At 38.0% G+C, this 21650-nt stretch overlaps 1 protein-coding gene across 2 annotated transcripts in view; it reads left to right on the top strand.

Annotated features, from left to right (window-relative positions):
- The window catches only part of ulk1b (unc-51 like autophagy activating kinase 1), a 31479-nt gene extending 10206 nt beyond the window's left edge, over nt 1-21273 (top strand). The window contains exons 6-27 of one of the 2 annotated variants that reach the window (XM_026928892.3): nt 2340-2513; nt 4024-4097; nt 4174-4275; nt 5467-5525; nt 5620-5702; nt 5795-5845; nt 6127-6215; nt 6906-7068; nt 7249-7309; nt 7507-7596; nt 9738-9869; nt 10123-10262; nt 11006-11250; nt 12560-12723; nt 12832-12947; nt 13800-13922; nt 14195-14382; nt 15279-15457; nt 16388-16506; nt 16667-16824; nt 17784-17919; nt 18030-21273. In XM_026928892.3, coding sequence (XP_026784693.3) covers nt 2340-2513; nt 4024-4097; nt 4174-4275; nt 5467-5525; nt 5620-5702; nt 5795-5845; nt 6127-6215; nt 6906-7068; nt 7249-7309; nt 7507-7596; nt 9738-9869; nt 10123-10262; nt 11006-11250; nt 12560-12723; nt 12832-12947; nt 13800-13922; nt 14195-14382; nt 15279-15457; nt 16388-16506; nt 16667-16824; nt 17784-17919; nt 18030-18085 — 2702 coding nt within the window. In that variant the 3' untranslated portion in view covers nt 18086-21273. Of the gene's footprint in view, nt 1-2339; nt 2514-4023; nt 4098-4173; nt 4276-5466; nt 5526-5619; nt 5703-5794; nt 5846-6126; nt 6216-6905; nt 7069-7248; nt 7310-7506; nt 7597-9734; nt 9870-10122; nt 10263-11005; nt 11251-12559; nt 12724-12831; nt 12948-13799; nt 13923-14194; nt 14383-15278; nt 15458-16387; nt 16507-16666; nt 16825-17783; nt 17920-18029 lie in introns of both variants that reach the window. The other variant, XM_026928891.3, reaches the window with a different exon arrangement.
- Nucleotides 21274-21650: the final 377 nt, after the last annotated feature.

Here is a 21650-nt window from a genome sequence, read left to right as displayed (position 1 = left end):
ACAACTACTTGATGTTTCCTGTGCATATTTAATCGAGATGCAGGCTGAATGAGCTTCGCTGATGATGCATGTGTTTCCCCACATTTACTCCCGCTTTCACTTTGAAGACGTGCGTTGAAGAAAAAAAAAAGTACATTTTTCTGACAGCAAAGAAACAAATATTGGGAAATGATATAAATTACAGATTGCACAAAACACAAAAAGCCATTCTGGCTACACATAATTGCATATTTTCAAGAAATTAAAAAAATAAAGTCGATATTTCTTAAAGCAGAAGAGAAAGGATTTGCAGATATCTAAACACATCTAAACATCAGTATTCCTCCTGCTTGTACAGTACTGTGCAAAAGTCTTAGGCACATGCAAAGAAATGCTGTAGAGCAAAGATGCCTTCAAAAATAAGGAAATTCAATGTTTGTACATTAAAAAAATACTATAAAGAGCGGTAAACAGTAATAAATGAAACAAAGTCAATATTTGGGGTGATGACCCTTTGCTTAAAAAATGGAGTAGTCTCAGGTACAGTGTGTGCAGGTTTATAAGGAAATGAGCTGTAATTGTAACTGAGCTTCTTGCAGAACCAGCCACAGTTCTTCTGGAGACTTTGACTGTTGCAATTACTTCTTATTTTTGCAGCAAAACCCAGCAGCCTTCATTATGTTTTTTGTCTAAAAAGTGGTCTCTTATGGAATCTACTGCTTTCTTTACTGCCAAACATTTTTCTGTAACATTTAATTTTGTGCTGGAAAACTAGTTTTTGCACTGAATCAATAATGTAGAAGCCATAAAATAAAACTCTATAATAAAGTTTGTACTAGGAAAATTAGGGTGCCTAAGACTTTTGCACAGTACTGTATCTAATCATATCATTATTGAAGTGTTGGGAGAGGTTTGCCTAAACCGCTTCCTTCTAAAACCTTTATATGTCAGATTAGATTAGAGAGTTTTTATTGTCATTCTGGCCATATACAAGCATACTGTAGAACAAAATAGCGTTCTCCAAGGCCTTGGTGTGACATTACAGAGGTCAGAGTCAGCAGTGTACATAATCGACAACATGTGGTGTAAAAATTAAGGGAGAGAAAATGGCAGTGCACAATAAACAATACGATAAAGTGGACAGAAGAATAATAGCATACAATGGGACAACGCAATAAATACAAAACAGGACATTAAATACAACACTGCAATCACTACTAGGAGCATACAGGTTCCTGAGTTATTGAAATAAACTGACAAACTGAACACACCACCGTGAAAAACTAGCTAAACAGGCAATCTTAGAAACGCTCTGGAACTTGACTTCACACCTGCTGTCGGCTAGACGCATGTTTTACATCTGGTTTTACGGAAAATTCTGTTTACAGCCGCTTTATAGCCTGAAAGCTATGACCTACTGAGTTAACGACTAGGCATTAACCCTGTCAGTGCAGCCGGCCCCAAGTCTCAAACAAGTAGTTATGTCTGTTTCTTTATAGAGCTGAACAGTCTGAGTTTTCATAAATACTGACCTTTACATTTTCCCTTACATGCTTTTGTTTTAAGCTAATATTTTCTGTTAGTAATCCATCTGCAATCTCATTTCACAAGGTTACTTGTGAAGCAAATACACAAAATGTGGTTAAACTAGCATCCATGCTCATGGCATGACTATTAAGAATGTTCTAAAAATGTACTTAAAATGATATATTTTGCAATTTGTGCGATTTGTGTAACAGGGTTATACTTGAAAGTGACTTCTGATATAAAAAAAAAATAAATAAAAGGGCTTTTCTTCTTCTCATGGTATTCAGAAAATTCACAATGCACTGAACATGTGACTTGGAATGTTCCAACTGTTTCATGGGGTGAACGTGTTGAGATAACAGGGTTGGAACTGAAATGGAGATTTTTCGTAACCTGTAATGCGTGACTCATAGAATAGGATGTTTCATACATGAGGTGTTTGACCGATTCACAAATCAATGCACAAATATCATGATTTTGGAAGGATTTTTAATGATATTTTAGCTGATAGCTGTGTTATAAGTGCTGTAGAGCGGTTTTATTATTTATCTGAAACATGCGCATAGGTTGTCATGAAGGAAACTTTTACCTATGTTTAAAATGTAGTTTATCTTTACCTTGCATGTATATATTTGTAAATATAATATTAGTCGGACACAAATGGAATCACCCATTTGTACTGTGTTTAATCTATGTAACCGAAGCACTCAAGACATGTGAAGTATTGTCATATACTTATTTTTTTCCCCAGTTTTATTCCCATAAACTGTTGACTAGCATATACCAGTATGAGGTTGGAAGTAACTGTCGCTTTCTCTCCTCCACACACACAGCCAAGGGCACGCTGAGCGAGGACACCATCCGTGTGTTCCTGCAGCAGATAGCAGGTGCTATGAGAGTGCTGCAGGCCAAAGGCATCATCCACAGAGATCTGAAACCACAGAACATCCTACTGTCCCACCCAGCCGGCCGCAAGTCCCACACCAACAACACCTGCATCAAAATAGGTAGAGGGTGATGTGTATTTAGTACTACGCTGCTTATTGAGTCTTTAGAGACTATAAAGCTGTGTATTTCCAGAGAATTATATATTTTCCATAATAGACATTGTTTTTTTTCCCCTGTTTTCTCCTTTTCTCCTCCATTCTGTAATCATTTTAGGAAGAGCCAGGTCTGTTTGTTAGTGATTTTATGTTAGGCATGCTATGTTAGTCATTACCAGTGACCATTTGTGGTTTGTGATAGACGTAATACTTCGGCAGTACAATTCCTGGCACAGTAAATGTGACTTATACAACGAAGCACCAAAATATTTCAAATTCAAATTTTATTTGTCACATAATCATACACATAACCATACACAGTATGACTTGCAGTGAAATGCTTTTTACAACTGTTCCAACATAGAAAAGAAAATATAGAAAATATTAAATATAAAGAAAAATATATACATAAAAAATATACATATATAAAGAAAAATATGAAGAAAAATATTGAATATAAGAAAAATATATACATAGAAAAATATATGAAGGGATTAAAAAAAAAAAGAAGAATGACTGGAAAATGTAGTTGTTAACTACATTAACAAAGACCTGCAATATGAAGTTGCTGTTGCTAGTATTGATTATTTTCCTCTAACAGCATACCCTGAAGTGTTTTATTCCTCTTATAACACAGCAATTTGCAAATTATAACACAGAAATTACAAATTCAATTTATTTGTTAGCTTTAACAAGTTAGTTGCTGTGATCATTTATGTAATAGCAGCCATAAGCCATAAAGACGTTCTTTCACCAGCCTTTTTTCTGTTTCCTGAAGTTAATAAAACAAACAAAAAAATAAAATGCAGCTTGTCATGTTAAACCGGATAACCAGATAACCAGGAAGAGCTTTACGTCTGTTAAAAAGCGCGGACACTAGAGACTCCTTCTATAAATGTATAAATAAACATCGCCTTACAGAAAACTTCATTATATCAAAAATGATACATTTTTAATTGTAAAATTTTAAAAAATTGTTAAATAACACATTTTTAAGTTGCTGTTATTATACAAATAATAATGTATTAGAATGAGTGCAACCTACTGTCAGAGCTGCTGTTATGGAAAATTAATCAACACTTTCTGACCAATCAGTTTGAAGAAGTCAACACTGCTGACACAAACATACTATTAATCATTTAGCTTCAATCATCTTTAGAAGGATCTCAGAACTTTGAGAAGCATAGCTACAGACGTATTATTTTTGGATTGCTTGTGTTTTTGTTTCTCTATTGGTAATTTCCTGCCTTTCCGGTGACTCTGATGCAAATTATCTTGGCTCTCGTCCTAGTATTGGAACAGATACAGTGTTTTTGTTAGTTCCTTCTCTGTCCAGTGGTTATTTGTGTTTTCCCCCCAGTATTTAGTTTGATTGAATGTGCTGATATTAGGCTATGCTCTCTTATCTGACATGAAACTCTTCTTCTTCTGAAAACAATCTCCAAATACTGAGCTGTTGTTTCTCTCTCCACAGCTGACTTTGGCTTTGCACGGCACCTCCAGAACAACATGATGGCCGCCACCCTCTGCGGCTCCCCCATGTACATGGCAAGTATCGTCCATCCATCTTCTGCTCCCTGTTTCACACGTGCACTTTATAACCCTGGAATGTTCTTAACACCAGGCTCCAGAGGTCATCATGTCACAGAACTATGATGCCAAGGCTGACCTGTGGAGTATAGGAACCATTGTGTTTCAGTGCCTGACTGGGAAAGCCCCATTTCAAGTGAGTGCTGGCCTTTCCCATTATTTAAATGCATACAGTAACATCTTCACCATTTATTGGAGCCATAGAGATTTTATTCGTGACTTTCAACTCACAGAACCTATTTTGGTCTCACTTTATATTAAGTGTCTCTACTAACTGTGTAGAGACACATAAACTCTACAGGAAGCTAGAATGTGACTATTGAGGATGAAGATATGGGAATCTGAGGCTATAGTGGGAACAGGCTTGGCGAAATTGTGCAGTTGAAGATTGGAAAAAGTCCAGGCACCATTTTTTCCAATCTTCAACTGCCCAGTTTCAGTGAGCCTGTGTCCACTGTAGCCTCAGATTCCTGTTCTTGGCTCACGGCAGTGGAACCTGATGTGATCTTCTGCTGTTGTAGTCCATCCGCCTCAAGGTTTGACACGTTCTGCATTCTGAGATGCTTTTCTGCTCACTACGGTTGTAAAGAGTGGATATTTGAGTTACTGTAGTCTTCCTGTCAGCTCGAACCAGTCTGTCCGTTCTCCTCTGACCTCTATCATCATCAAGGCATTTCTGCCTCAGAACTGCTGCTCACTGGATGTTTTTTTTGCACCATTTTGTGTAAACTTTAGAGATGTATGTGCGTAAAAATTCCAAGATATCAGCAGTTTCTGAAATACTCAAACCATCTGGCACCATCAGCCATGCCAGAGTTACCAAGTTCACATTTTTCCCCCATTGTGATGTTTGATATGAACATTACCTGAAGCTCTTGACCTGTATGTACATGATTTTATGAACTGCACTGCTGCCCTGTGATTGGCTGATTGGAGATACGATAAGACCTGCTAGACCATCAGTCCAATATATATATTATTACAATCCCTGACAGTGGTATTTAATTTCTTTACTTGTCATGACTATGCTTTTGGAATGTGCTGTGTTGTAGCTCATTAAGTATATAATAGACTGCAGTTATCACAAACACTTGGGATAGCTGTAGTCAATTATGCAAGTATATAATTATCGAACTATTCTTGCTACTTCGAAGAACCTTTAGCATTTATTAAAGTGTAGTTACAGAAAGCAAAGTAGGCTATACTGGAAATCAAGTGAAATATCCCCCTCAGTGGTTGAAATGAGAAACTTAAGCATGTGTACGTAGTACTTATTATTTAGTTCAGGGATTTTTGTGACTGTGCAATCTGTGTTTCTACTTTTTAGGCCAGCAGTCCTCAGGACCTCCGCTTGTTTTATGAGAAGAATAAGAATCTTAGCCCAAAGTAAGTGTCAGGGGTGGAACAGGCTTCTCGTTGTTCTCTTTCTTCCTCTGATCACACCGCATCTGTCTCTCTCACTCTCTCTTTCTGTGTGTAGCATTCCCAGAGAGACGTCCAGCCACCTGAGGCACTTGCTTCTGGGCCTACTGCAGAGGAACCATAAGGACCGCATGGACTTTGGTCAGTGTTGTGTTTCAGATTTTTATGTTTGCGTGTGTTTTCCTGGTTTTAATCAACATGATTTTCATTACTGCGTGATGTACAATTTATAGATGAGTTCTTCAAGCACCCGTTCCTTGAAGCAAGCTCCACCATGAAGAAGTGTGAGTCTCTTTCCTGTCCATATAGATCTCTATACTTCACTGTTTAGTTTCCCATGATATATTTTAATTATAATATAAATAATACATTCTAATAATATTTTATTATAATATACATTAATTATATATAAATATGTATTTCTTTGTGTAGATTCTTTTTTGTTGTTGTTGTTATTTAGATTAAATGCAGACCTTCGATCTTTTGTGTACCCAAAGTAGACAAGATAGTAATAGTGATATCTGTGGGTGTGTGTGTGTGTGTGTGTGTGTGTGTTCGTTCACAGCTGCACCGGTGACCCTGACCTGCTTTCCCAGCTCAGGTTCAGCCAGCTCATGTAGCAGCTCCTCCACCTCACACCTCGCTTCTCCTCCTGTAAGTGTGTATGTGTGTTTGTGTGTGTGTGTGTGTGTGTGTGTGCGCGCACGCATACGCACTGCTGTTTCAGACCAGCCCCTCTGGTTGATCTCTTTATGGCAGTCGCTTGTGACCCTATGTGTATTTTTCATTAGAATAGTAAATATTTGTTGCTGTTCCTCTGTGACGATACAGTGTGCGGTTTGATGAGTGAAAAGTGTTCTCGTATATAAATATATATTTATATAAATCATTCGATTATTCAATAAATACTACTGTATTTAAAATTTAAAATTGTCACGTTCATCCATCAAAGTATATGAAAGTGTGTTATTTTTTAATTTTGTTATTTTCGGCAGCTATTGGGTGCAGAAATATTTACTTATTTGTCAGTAATTTTGTTGTAGCCAGTATAAGCTGGTATAAAGTATAAAGTGTCATAGATGATGATGATGATGATGATTCAATTGTGCATTCGATGCATTTTTGCACTGTGACCTTTCCTGGTTTTTTTTTTGTTTGTTTTTTTTTTAATGTTAGTTGAAAATGAGCACATATATAACCTCTTAGTTCTTGTTTTTGAATTTGGAGCTGAAAAACTGCCCTCTTCTTTCTTTCTCACTCAATTAAATTGACTTGAAGCCTGATTGTCAAACAAAATAAAAAAAAATTTACAACAGCAGTAATAATATCTCTTTGAATTTGCAGCAGTCCCTTGGTGAGATCCAGCAGAATCGAGCCAAAGCGTTGGCCTCCCCTACCCAGGATTCTCCAGGCTTCTTGCTGAAGGATTCGGCTGGTGGTGGAGGAAGCAGTAAGAACTCTTCCTGCGACACAGACGACTTTGTCATGGTTCCGGCTCATTTCCCCAGTAAGTGAAATTTTTTGCTCCTGCTCCTTTTCCTCCATAACTAACCATATTACTCAATAACAGGATGGGAGGCGACAGCCTGCGAATGCAGGACTCAGACTATTTGTTATTTTTGGTTACTTCTTACTGTTCGATCCTTCTCAACTCACTCGTTATATATCTCTGTCTTTCTCTGTCTAGGTGAGCTCACATGTGAAATGCCCTCAGGGAAGGTGCTTCAGGATAGTCTTATGTATAGTGGGTGAGAAACTCATCTTTATCTCATATCTCTTATTGATGCTTGATGTGTAGTTCAAATTACTCTGTGTGTAATGCATACAACACTCTGTAATGCATCTTCACTCTTCAGACATTCTTCATCCTTCATGTGTCTGTGTCAGTCAAATAAAATGCATTTATTTTTGTGAATTAAAGTGTTTTGTCTTTGCTCTGTAACAGGAGTTCTCTTCTCGCGTCTGGAAGTCAGGGCAACCAGGCCAAGTCTCTTCCACGCTCGCCCTCTTACAGCAGCTCTGCAGCACCGGCAGGGTAAGTCAAGTCAAGTTCGTTTTTAATGTCATTCATCTACATACCTGAGTACAATCAGACAAAATAAAGTGAAACAAGACAATACAGATTAACATTAGGATAACTAGATGGCACGACAAGAAAAAAATGCATTCATACAGAATATGTGCATGAGTTTTAACAGATATTGTTAGCCAGCTAGCAAAAATTCGCTAATTTGACAGGATTTTTGAGAAGGTTTATAAGTAATATTCATAAATGATTCTTATCTTCATTGCTGACACTAACCACCTAGCTATTATGAGCTAAACTGACAGGATTTCCTAAAGGATTTCAAGTCATATTCATAAATGTGTACTTTCACACTTATTGCTAGCTATCTGGCTGACATGAGCTTCTCTTACAAAATGTTTTTAAAAGATTGTGTCATCATATTTATAAATGAGCATAATGTTCTTAGCTGAAGCTAGCCGGGCTAGCTATCATAAGCTAACCTGACAGGCAGTCATATTTAGAAATGTTGAGGTTCTTCACTGCTCACGTTGGCTAGCTACCATGAGCTAACCTGACAGGATTTTCACTGTTGATGCTAGCTATTTGGCTAATATGAGCTAATTTTTAGATATTTAGTAATATATTTTTAGCTATTGTTATGAGCTAACCTGGCAGGAAGTCATATTCGGAGATGTTTAGAATGTTAACTGCTCCCCTTGACAAGCTAACCTCACAGGATTTCATAATTCATTTTCATAAATGTTTATCTTCATCACTGTTGCTAGCCACCTGGCTAACACAAGCTAATCTTACAGAATTTTTGAGAAGATTTATACATCGTATTTATAACTGATCACAGTGCTACTAGCCAGCTAGCTGTTATGAGTTAATCTGACAGGAAGTCATATTCAGTAATGTTTAGAATCTTTGCTGCTCATGTTGGCAAACTAACATAAGCTAATCTGACAGGATTTCTTAGAGGCTATTTAAGTCATATTCTTAAATGTTTATTTTCACCGTTGATGCTAGTTATCTAACTATCATGAACTGATTTTACTGAATTTTTTAGAACATTTTTACTTAATATTTGTAAATGATCACTTGCTGGCTAGCTCTGACTGACAGTAAACTAAACTGACAGTAAGTCATATGTGGAAATAAAGCTTCACTGGCTAAATTAGCTAACTAACCTGACAGGAGTTCATAAGTCATTAATAAATGTTTGTCTTCACCACTGATGCTAGCTACCTGGCTAACATGAGGTAATCTTAAGGAATTTTTTTTTCGGTAAGATATTTATATCATATTTATAAACAAGGATAATCTTCCCAGCTGACGCTATCCAGCTCACTATTTTGAGCCAACCTGACAGGAAGTCATATGTAAATGTTTAAAGCTTTACTGCTCAATTGGCTAGCTAACACGAGCTAACCTGGCAGGATTTCTGAGAGAATATTTAATCCATATTCATAAATGTTTGTCTTCAATGTTTACTAACTGGCTTTCATGGGCTAATCTTACACCATCTTGGAGAAGATTTATATTGTGTTTATAAAGGATCATAATCTTCCCAGCTGACGCTATCCAGCTAGCTGTTGTAAGTGTCATAACGTGACAGGAAGTCACCTATGAAAATGTTTAGAGACTTTACTGCTCATGTTGGCAAACTAACATGAGCTAACTTGACAGGATTTCTAAAAGGAATTAAATCATATTCGAAAATCTTCATCAGTTATGTTAGCTCTCTGGCCAGAATGCTCGGTAGTGATGTGGTGAAGTTTGCATGATTTATTCTTTGCTTACTTTGGTCACACTGTACAGGAAGTGGCTGCACTACAGCGATGTCAGTTTTTTTTAATGCCTCTTAAAGTGACAAGGCTGAGAAAGGTGGAGTAGCTAACACTTCTCGCTCGATCAGTATTGATGGGCGTGTCACTCACTTGGCGTCCACTGAAGTCAGCACAAGCTGTTTGTTTTGTTGACAGTCAGGTCAGATTCGAGGTCAGCGCTGCCCAAATGCTCCTCGCTCTTCCTCAGCGTTTCTCATGAATGAGGTCTCTTGGAAGGTGTATTGAGTCATGCATCTCACTGTGTTCTGTTTCTTCTTTCTTTGTTCTCTTTGTCCTACTGTCTCATCCGTCCCACCTTCTTTCTTTCACTCTCAGCAGGCCTCCTGATCACTCTTTGAGTAACTGTAGTAACTATGGACAGTCCGTGCCCATTCCAGTGCCCACACAGATTCACAACTATCAGCGCATGGAGCAGAACCTGCACTCTCCCAGCCAGGACAGCTCCCCACGGTGAGTACAGAACCAATATCACTTATCAAATTTTATTTCAACGTTTTAAAATATTTGCATATTTGTAGGCAAAAGGAGCACAATGGGTGTTTAAGGGTGCTTTTACTTAAGCAGTGTTTAGTTCGTTTGATTCAAACCCTGTTGCACTTTCCCCATTGTTGTGGTTCATTATGCAGGTGAGAACACAGCAGTCACTCTGTCATGTGCTGTATGATATGTTGTGTGTGTCTGTGTGTGTTTGTGTGCTGTGTAGGTGCACTCCAGTGCGGCGGTGCAGCAGTGGTAGTCCCCTTGGTTGTGGGAGGACAGGACCGTCTCCCTCTCATCACTCAGCCATCACCGCCCACAGGTTGTCTATAGGAGGCATCAAACCCCTCCAGCTCTCCCCACAAGGTGAGGACTACTTTCTAGTGCCCAAGTATCTATGGATTTATGAAGTAGCATTTACCAAACAGGTGGGGTAATGAACTATAGTCCCATGTCATCACTATTGCCCCTACCAATGTCCTGAACTTCAGTTACTATTCTTCCCCAGGTAACACACAAGCTGAGTTTCATGCCCATGATCTAGGTGAATTTGGCCATTTTGATGTTAGGCTCTTGAATCCCAAATGTCACTCTTTGTCCCCTACATAGGTTATAACATAATGGAGCTGTACACCCTATTTTTTACCAAAATTTGATATTTTGTTTAAAGATGCTAATAATGGTGGCTAGGTCAGTATAACATCTTACTTTAAAAAAAATCCCTTTCACCTCTGAAATAATTGTTTGTTTGTTTAACCTAAAAATGTAAAATCACACAGTTCTGATCTGATCAGTATTCTTGTGCTGTTTTGAGCATCTGTTTGCAATATTAACGTCATGCCGAGAGGCTGTAGCCTGGTATGGCATGTCTGTGTTTGCGCTTTATATGCAGTGCACGCTTCTACTTTCACAATTCAGATTGTTTTGAAATTTGCCATGCAAGCACAAACAGAAGGTCTGCATTTCTCCAAGCTCTCTACTGATTTTTTTTTTAATAATTCACCTGCCCCGCAGCCTGCATCATGCTGTTATTTACATCAGCACAAATTCACCCAAGAACTACCTCTCTCTCTGTCTCTCTCTCTCTCTCTCTCTCTCTCATTTCCCAGCTCTCCAACTACCCGATGCTAGGTCCAGATCCAGGCAGCATGGGCTGGGCTCACGCCTCCACAGCGCCCCCTGCCTGCTGGAGGCCGCTGGCGGCTGCAGGCAGACGATCAGGAAACAGCACTCGGACCCCGTTGTGGCCCCGCAGGGAGGCACGATGGCCCTGCGGCCCCTACATTCCTCTCCCCGACTCAGTGAACTAATGCAGCGCAGTCCTTTACCCACCATCCTGGGATCACCGTCAAGAGTATGTAGCCGTTCTGTTCAGGTGTCTTGCCAAAGCTGTTGGAGTGAACATTTATTGGATAACGTTCCATTTCATTACAGCTACACTGCCAATTTTCCACTACTTTAGTGCCAGATACAGTGTCTCTTGATCTCTAGCTGCCAACTGTGATATTGTGGCAATATTTTTTTTAAATCACCTACTGCTGCTTGATGTGAATTTTTTTAATTCAAACTAATTTTTTCTCTAATTATCACACGATCATGCAACATTTTTTTTATATTTATTTTCTCATCAGCTCCATTCTAAACACACTTTAATGAAGTTCACTGTTATTGAAAAGGCTTTAAATATTTTTTTTTCACAGAATTATTCACACAGTGCTCCACCTTTAAGCATAAAACAAATGATTTGGAAATCAGTGACAGAATTCAGAGCCTATCAGGAAAACCACTAAAGATCTTTTCTCTACATTTCGGTATCAGTATTATCAGTACAGAGCAAGTAAATAGGCAATTCTGTATTCCTACAGATAGTCGCTAGGTGAAGTACACAACAATCATTCTCAAGCAGTCCCAGTTGATAAGTGCAATATGGGAAAAGATGGCCGTGTTCGCAATAGATTTGCTAAATGTGTCTGATTTACGATTTCTGAAATGAAAAGATCAGGGAAACAGGAGACATCTGGGAGCTACGCATTTCTGTTTTTTAAATTAGTGTTTTTTCAAGCAGTGTTCAGAAGAACATGGGGAAAAAATAGCCGATTCAGGAAACAGGATGTAGGATGTGTTGAAAACTGCATTGTTGTTACTTTCACTTTGTGCCAAACTTATCTAGGTGAACTTTAACCTGTGAATTGGTGAACCTTGGTCATGTGAGCCAACAGAAAACAAAAGTGAGAGTATTTTGCATTTTCTGTGTTGATAAACAGGTTGGTTAGTTAAAAGAAAAGCCCACAATAAATTGTGCAGTGCATCACCGTGTAATATTTTCTTTCTTTCTTATCTTTTTATATGTATTGAACCTTTAAATACTTTATTATTGCTAGATTATACTTTATTATTATGGGCATGGACATGGACATTGATCTGACTGTAGATTGGACATGCACTTGTGTTAATTTTGTAACAATTGTTAAAAAAAGCTCCAAATAAATCAAAACAATTCTATAGATTGCAGTTAAATATCAGCTGTATTAATTTTGTTAGCATGGAGCTGACATACACTAAGGGGTTGTGTGGTAAATTTTTTTTTTCCCCTTTCCGCCTGCTAGGATTTTCTTGCTAACAATGTTAGGACCTCTGAATTCTGTTTTTGTTTTTGCTCTCAGGCTATGTCCCCATTTGAGTTCCCAAAGCCGCCCAGCTCGCCGAACATGGTGACGTTTCTGACTCAGCAGGGTTTAGTTTTCCCATCATCTGCTGGCCGGCCGTGCCAGGGCGAATCAGGCATGCCTGGCGCTTTCCAGCCTGAGGACGCCAAGGCTTTTGGAAGGTAGTGGCTGAAAGTGGCTGTGTTCTGGGAAAACAGACAGCAGTTTTTTTTTTTTTTTAAATCCTCTTTCTTTGTTTCCTCACTCATCCCTGTCCTGTGTGTTTGCAGGTCGCAGAGCTCTGGCCGTCTGTCGGACATGCTGCTGATGGCGGCGTTCGGGGGCCAGCTGGGAGACAGGGGCAGCACGGAGAACCTCAATGCTGACAAAGCAATCGATATCACAGGTTAGAACTCACATTTATTCACTTCTATTTGGAACAAAAAGATCAACAGAATTGTGTATGTGTGTCAGACGGATTATTGTTAGAAGATAAACGTCTAGCGGTTAAAACCGCAGCTCGAGTCAATATGATGTAAACGATAAGTCAGTATAATCTTACTGTAAAGCAGTTGTGGTTGGCTGAATGCTTCATAACCCCTGACTAGATTACACAAGGCAAATAGTTGGAGATAAATACACGACTCATTATTTACTGTACATGAGCGTTTGTGGAAGTTCAGCATAGCAGTGGCTGATTTTATGAATTAAAAAGGGTTGGTGATCTCAGAAACTGTTGAAGTAGGGTGGTATATTGTGTGCAGTGCAAATGTGTATTTTTCCTAGACAAAGTAGGATAAAAAATACAATTTTTTTTCCCCTGTGTACATAGTGAGGTAATTCCTTTTCTAAATAAAGTAAGAGATATTACATCTAATAGCAGCTTTGATTTCATCGAGATCTCTCTCTATAGTATATTAATTCCTGTATCTTAGAATAAATTGAAAACCAATTCATTTCAAAACCAAAGCTTTTATGTAAACAAGGCAGTGCGGAAAAAACAAAATCGAACATTGGCACAGTAAAATTATTTAGCTATTAAATCTAACTGAAATCATGTCAAATTCCAAAAAAAAAAATACTAAATGAAGGAGCAGTAGGCAAAAGGTGCAAAATATTGGACCAAAATAGCTTTAAAAAACAAGTATTTTCTAAAAAAAAAAAAGTTTTTTTTAGATTATGATGAAAACCATGAGTGCAGGCATGTAACCCATGGAAGCAGGTGGAATATGATGAGTAACTGTTCTTTGCTCCACAGCGCCTGCAGGTGGTGGGACCATGGTGGTGGGCTCAGGCAGTCCAGCGCGAGTGGTGTTCACTGTGGGCTCGCCACCCAGCGGAGGAACGCCACCCCACACCTCTCGCTCCAGAAAATTTTCAGGTGAGTCCATTTTTTTAACTCTAATCCTCCTTTTTTTCAGTCTCAGTTTTGTGTGTCCCTATGTGCTAGACAATAAAGTGTACAATCCCAGACACACATGACAGCAAAGGGTGACATGTGGTTTACCATTTTATTATTATTATTATTATTATTTCTATATTGACATGCACAATTCATTACTATGCACTGATCATGAACAGTCTGTAAGCTGATACGATTATTATACATTGTTTATACTCATTGTTAATGTCTTGCTGTAATTTATCTTGCAGCATGCTCCTCGAGCTCTATCAGCCCTGTGGGGTCCCTCACCAGCCGTTACCCTCAGACAGGCATGTGTTTGGATGCTTTTGAGGGCTCGTCCAGTCCCCGTTATGGTCTCACTGACCCCATCTCAGCCAACTTGGAGGGAGCTGTAATGTTTGAGGCCCCCGAGCTCCCAGAAGAAACGCTAATGGAGGTAAATATGTGTGTCTGGAATTTCTTTGTAAAAAGTTTTGATTATTAATTAGTTCTTGAGTTGACCATTACAGTTACTAATGTTAGACATAAAGTTATACATACAGCTTGCAAAGCTACATGGCTGCCATTCCAATTGGATTGTAGGTGTAGTGATGATATTTCAAAGCATTCCTGATAACACTACTGAATACGTAAAAGAATAAAACACACAGCCTCTACACAAAGATTATTTTCCAATAATCTCTCGTCTCGTGTTTTTGTTTTTCTTATAGCACAGCAATTTGCCAATTATGAATTATTTTAATTAATTAAAGAACGACACGTCATACTTTTTAATCCATTAATATTTACTGTTAATGTTGTGAAACGTCCACAGAACAAGTTAATTCCTTGATCACGTGTTACAGCAGCTATAAACAAGTCATTCTCTCAGCAGCCTGTCTTTTTTCTGTTTTATGAAGTTAATAAAAAAAAAATTCTGCTTTGTTACCAAGAAACCTCACAGCCCTCTGTCCTGAAGATTTTCCCGTGCCAGAAAACTTAAAGTTAAGAAGCTGTATCTCTGACATGTTTATTTACCTCTGCTTAATTAACATATCAACGATTACATACATTTTTCATTTTGTTTATGTGGCGAGTCTGCCATACAAGTTCCTGTGTAAGTTGTTACTATAGAAATGATAACTTTTAGAACGAGCGCATTATTATAAACTGTGCAGTTGGACCTACTGTCAGAGCTGGTGTTATAGAAAATTAATCAACACCTCTTGACCAATCAGAATCAAGACTTCAACAACGTTGTGGTATAATACAACATATCACATACATAACTGATTATTGCTGATGAGTGTTGGGTTTTGTGTGCTGAGTGGTTTTGTGTTTTTTTTTCTGCAGCAGGAGCACACTGAGATTCTGCAGCGGCTCCGGTTCACACTGGATTTTGCTCGCTGTATGGTGGAGGTGGCAGCGTCGAGAGGTGGAGAGGCCGGGCGAGCTGAACAGCCCTCAACCTGCCTACACCAGCAAGAAAGCGTTGTGGCCGATCAGATCAGTTCTCTGAGCCGCGAGTGGAGGTATACACACATACACACAAACACAGTGCAGTGAAAAATGTCTTGACATCATGAAAATAATAGAAGCAACAACTGGTGGGTCGTATGTGAGGAATAAAACACAACGGTTCCTATAACATGCTGTTATAGGAAAACAATCAACGATGAGTCGTTGGAAGTAACTCCGTCTACGAAGATTATTTTCCTCTGACAGCACATCCTAAAGTGTTTCGTTCCTCTCATACCGCAGCAATTTGCCAGTTCTTTTAATTCAATAATGACATGTACTTTTTATCCATTTATAGTTACGTGTAATGTTGTGAAACGTCCACAAAACAAGTTCGTTCCTGTTGTCACTTCCGTTATGGCCAGCTGTTATAAAGTCATTCACTCACTAGCCTCTTTTTATTTCTCCCTCTTGAAGGTGACAAGGCACAAAAAACACATTACAGGACGTTACTTTTGTCAGAGCTGCTGTTTAATCAGAGAAAATTAATCAGCACCGTCTGACCAATCAGATTTGAGAATTCAGCAGCACTTCTCAGCACATTTTTGCAGTACACTATGCATTTCAAGTCTACAAACAGGAACAATTGGAACAAAAGTGTATTTTGAAACTCATTCAGCTTCCTCAGAAGAGTGTATTGTGCTGCATGCACGCCCACACACACACACACACACACACACACACAGACCCTTCGTTTTTTGAGTCAGCAAAGTGACAGTGGATTGCGACACCTGAGCAGTAAGATTTGAACCACCCTAACTTTGAAAGAGGATAATTGCAGTGTAATATCCTGTTTGTCAAGAAAACTTCTCATTTTTTTTAATCATTAGTTCAGTTGAATGGAGGAACGTCTTTAAGACTATACTGTACAAGTCCTGTTGCTATGATTTCCCGCTACTCCGCAGTGTGAAAATGGCGTGTGTGTACGTGTGTTCGTGTTTCAGTTACGCTGAGCAGTTGGTGTTGTATATGAAGACTGCAGAGCTCCTGTCCACTGAACTGCACACAGCCATGGAGGGCATCAAACAGGGTAAACTGTATCCCTCCACCACAGTTAAACAAGGTGAGCGGCATCATCTTTCCTCCTGACCTACTCATTGCCTCATTTTTAGTGAACTACACCTTAATACCTTAATATCAGCCCGGTCTCAATAATCTGTTCGTAGAATTTGTAGTGATAAATAGAGTATATTAAAGAACTGGTTTGATCTCTTATCTCGCAGTGGTCAGGAGACTAAACGATCTGTACAAGTCGAGCGTGACGTCATGTCGCTCCCTGAGTGCGCGTCTGGAGCGGTTCTTTTCCCGAAAGCACCGGTTGATGGACCACATCAACACCATCACTGCAGAAAGGCTCATCTTCAGCCACACTGTGCAGATGGTATGAAGAAAGCACGACTCCGTGACGTATACACCATGGCTGTTAAAGTCTTCAGTGATTGAAATATTAACGAGCCTCAAAATCATTTTGTACTGCAACAAAGAGAACCACCACTGGTGCTAGACTAGTACATAAAGCATTCAAGGTGACAGTTGTTGCTTTTTTATGCAGAGGAAATCACTTTATCATCACTTTATGCTTTTACTTTTAGCTCCCTGAGATTCATATAAAAATCGCCACCCCAAAACACTGTTACGCCAAAGACGAAATGATTCCTGTTCACTACATCTGCTCACTACAAAGGGTATAAAGGGTACAAAAAGGCATTGAACATATGTAGTGTACTCTGGCCAATACAAATCCATTAGAGATTCAGCTACAGCAAAAAAATTCCAATGAGCATCTAATATTAATTATGATTAAGTATCAGTTGTCACTTTTAGGACATATAGTTTTATTTTATTAATTTATTTGTTATTTTAGTTTTATTTTGTTTGTTTTTTTATTTATTATTTTTTTTATCTATCTATCTATCTATCTATCTATCAGAAAATTGATACAAAAATAAATAAATCAATAAATTAATAAATAGTCACATGCATTTCTTTCAGAGCTGTTTTTCAACATACAGTTAAAAGGGTCATTTGGCCAAAATGTTTAGAAAGCATGTGTTTAAATAGACTTTACCTCACTAAAAGTAGACACTTGATCTAAAATATTCAGTTGTGGATTTTTTTGCTATACGTCAATCTTATGAAATGACCTTAAATATTCAAATATGGATTTTTTTTAAAGTTACGTACATATTACGAAGTGTGAAATTCTTTTCTGATAGCTTTACTACATATACTATTCATGTGACATGCCTCCAAAACATATTAGATTTGTTGTTTACGGTTATGATTATGCATAGCCTAAGGAAAGAAATGTTTATTGAGTATTCTGAGTGTGTCCTGTAGGTGCAGGCTGCAGCTCTGGATGAGATGTTCCACCAGGGTGAGGCTTCAGTACAGCGCTACCACAAAGCCTTGCTGTTGATGGAGGGTCTGTCACTGCTGCTCACTGAGCAGGCCGACATCCTCAGCGTCAGCAAGTGTGAGTGCTTCCTTCTATGCAGTCTTATCCTCTTCTCATACTGTACATGTGTGCTGAATTAACATGAGAGTAACTGTGTGTTGTTTTTTTTAAATTATTACTATTTACAGGTAAGCAGTGTATTGAGCGTCGCCTCACTGCGCTGCAGTCAGGCCTTTGTGTATAGAGATTCAACCAAGTTCCTGACATTCCTTCCCAGCATTCCTTAAATAAGCCTTCTTTTCCATCCCTCTCACTGCTTCTTCTCGTCTAAGAAAAGGAAGACTGAGAGGATCGAGTTTGTGGTCACGGATATAGTGATGCCTGCAGTGTATGGAGCGAAATGAAGAGAGTGCGTTCCTGAATCACACTGTGGTTGATGTGAATCAGAAATCAAATAAGCTGCAGGCAATCACATCAGACCCACGTTGATTTCCTGACATTCTCGTGGATATCTTTTTTTTTTAACCTATAAGCTGCACTGTGTAAACATCTTTTTGTTTTGCATAGACATAACACTATGTCAGGATCTGATTTTCTTTAGTACTGGGATTGTGCAATCACAGGTGATAGATATTCATCAGCAGTTGGATTTAATCATACACTCTCGGAAATAAAGGTATTAAACTGTATCTTTCGAGGTCACTTGGGTGGAACTGGATCTTTTGTAACTTTAGTATGCATCTGCAAGTAGTGTACCTTTAAAGCTTTAATCTACAAATGAATTACGGTTCATTTATATACTTAAAAGTACACTATATACACATTTCCAGGTGAAACTTACATAATGAAGATACAAGGGATGTATCCTTGAGGGTACCACACCACCCCACCCCACCCCAGGAAAGACACAGTTTAGTACTATAAATAAGAGTGTAAGTTGGAACTCATATTTCTGGTTAGGTACACTCCTAGCCGCTTGAAGGCAAATTTCACATTAATATCCAAATGTCACTCATGGAAGATGAATTAGTCACCTCCTAATGGACTATGTGTCACTTTATTTTATTTTACCCTAGTCTATTTTACATCATTTTCCCCCTTGTGCTTCACGTCTGAAGAATATCTTTTCACCAGATGAATGTGACGAACCAAAAAAAGAGACGAACCATGGGTTACACCAAGAAGGTACCTTGGAGTTGAATTTGAAGTTCATAAGTTGTGTTGCACCATTTCATTTTTAAAAAAAATTAGATTAAAATGATAATCCTGATGTAATATAACCTGTAATAATGTAATTAACAGGTATTAATTAATATAATCGGTGATAAAACACTTCACTTGGGTATACAGTTTACTCTTTTAAAAAAAAACAGCAACACTGTTACTCTTTAGTGATTAGTTACCTTTTTTTTTACTTTTTTTTTTACTAGTGAAAACTAGCATGATAATTTTCCTTTATGGAGATTTCATTATCTGCAGTCCATATATTTGAAATTTAAACCACTTGCACTTAACAAGTGCAAGATGAAAATGAATCCCTTACTGAGTTAGAGTTTAAAATAATGAATTCAAGATTAAAGTTTACATAAGTTTAATCAAATATTAGGTAAAAACTGAAACCAGGATTAAATGATTTCTTAAATGCAGTTTGGAATATTCTTAAAAGGTATTTTTAAGTTTGGTGCAACTGGATTAACAGTGGATGTATTCCAGGTTAAAGCTTTCTTGGTGCAACCCAGGCCATGTTCTGTAGAAAAACTTGGATAGTAAACTATAAAACTTGTAGTTTACATGCAACTCATCCTTACACATTACTTTCTCCCTGTTTTCTTTCATAGTTTTTATTACCAGTCAGGCCGTGTGTAGCACTTTAGTGAATGCTGACCAAGATTGTCCACTTTGTTTCCAAATTATACAAAAATGACAGAGATCTGAACATCTCTTGATCACTTTTATCACTTTTTTTTCCCTTTTACCTCTTCTGCGTTTTTACATTGTTTTTGGCAATCGCGTTTCTCTGCCTTTTAAATGTGTGTATGAATGAGACAAGGACAGGCTACAAATACAGAGAAAAGAAAAGAATGACATTTTTGAGAAGTAGGCAAGTTGTAGTTTGCATTTGTTTATTAGTTTTAGCTGTGATTGAGAAATCTAGGCTTAGTATATAGTGTGCAGCAGGCCCTGCGCTGTAAGGCAATATTATTTCTTGCAGTTTCAGTCACATTTGTTAAGATTATCTGACTTTTTTCTTAGCAATGGATCTCTTTTTGTCCCTGTTAACACAGTCCTTCGAATTCCTAAAGGATTGTAGCTTGATTGTGACTTGTAGTGAATGCGGAGTTTGTAACCCGGACCTGGGAACAGAAGGACACCGTCCTCACGTTTACTGCGCTGCACGAGGGCTCCACCTGTTTCCATGCGCGTTTTTAAGTGTTTGTGCTGAATGCTTTTAAAACTTTATTAATGTATGCTGAGTGGTTTGGTTTTGTGTGTCAGATATAGGTTAAATCTATTTAAAAATGTGCCTTTAAAAAAAAAGAGCAAAAATGTAAACACTGAAAATAGTTTTGTTGTTGTTTTGTTCATTATTTTCTAGTAGCTAAATAGGTTGATGCGTGTGTTTTTTTCGCCCGTTTTTTGTCGTTTGATCATTTTCGAACGTGTGATGAAGAACAGGGGCTTTTTTGTGATATAGTGTGTTAGTGTGTTTGGATTGCATTGTGTGTAAAAAGGGTGTAAGATGGTTAGCATATGCCATACTTTAGTTCTAAAAAAAATTTTTTTGTATTAGTCAAGTATGTTTTCTAATTGATGTTTCATGGTAGATAACCAGAAGAAGGCCAGTTACAGTATGAACCTGAACACAACATTTTGTTCCTGCATTCCAACAATTCCACAGATGCTGGGGTGCTTTTTGGATATTTTTCTACTCTCGGGTGATATTTTGTTTCTAGTCTTTAATCAATAAATGCACACCCTTTTGAGTGAATACTAATTCATCAAATGTTAAATCAATTTAACATTGTGTGCTGCGTCTTTATCTCCTGTGCTGCTGCCGCGACACTAACCCTGAATTACACCAATTCTGTGTATTCTCAAGAAAATGTTGGAAGGTTTGCTTCTGTACTCCGCATATGTACCACAAGGGTGACAGACTTTACCCTGAACTCTTAAAACCACTTGTAAATACAGATTGTAAATTAAGTTATTGCGCCAAACATGTATATACGACATGCGAACACATGAAGACATGCTTTTTCGTTCCCTTTCACCCCACCAAAGAGAGAAATGCTAAATCTCGCCATTGTCCCTAAACCTCTATCCACTCTGTAGTAAGTTAAGGAAATGAACACACTGTTTCCATGTCAATATAAAGGTGTAATTTTTTTTTGCTTTGAAAGGTACAAAATAAATAAATGAAAAAAAAAACTATTTAAATGTTTTCATTTAAATGTTTGCTTTTGTGTGCTTCTTCTGTGTTTTTAAGCTATGGTCAGTGTCAGAATGTCAGACAGGAAACACAGTCAGTCAGAGTGCTTGTGTTTAAAGCAGTGGTCAGCTTCAGAAGAAGTGCATCAAGAAAACATGTAGTTAATAGGTGATTTAACCATTAAAAAGATGTATTAACCCACCTAAGATAACAATATTTCATTTTTACAAGGTTTCTCTGCTGATAATGGCTGCATTTTGCACATAAGTGAGTATCATTATTTAGTTTTTTTGCCATAGAATTAGCAAATACACAAAATGTGCATGAGCATCCATATTAATGACATGATGACGTGATAACATTAAAGACATTCTACTAA

Source organism: Pangasianodon hypophthalmus, chromosome 15, assembly GCF_027358585.1.
Source record: "Pangasianodon hypophthalmus isolate fPanHyp1 chromosome 15, fPanHyp1.pri, whole genome shotgun sequence".
In the NCBI taxonomy this organism is placed as follows: domain Eukaryota; kingdom Metazoa; phylum Chordata; class Actinopteri; order Siluriformes; family Pangasiidae; genus Pangasianodon; species Pangasianodon hypophthalmus.
Note: the sequence above shows the minus strand (reverse complement) of the source record. Positions and strands in the feature narration are given on the sequence as shown.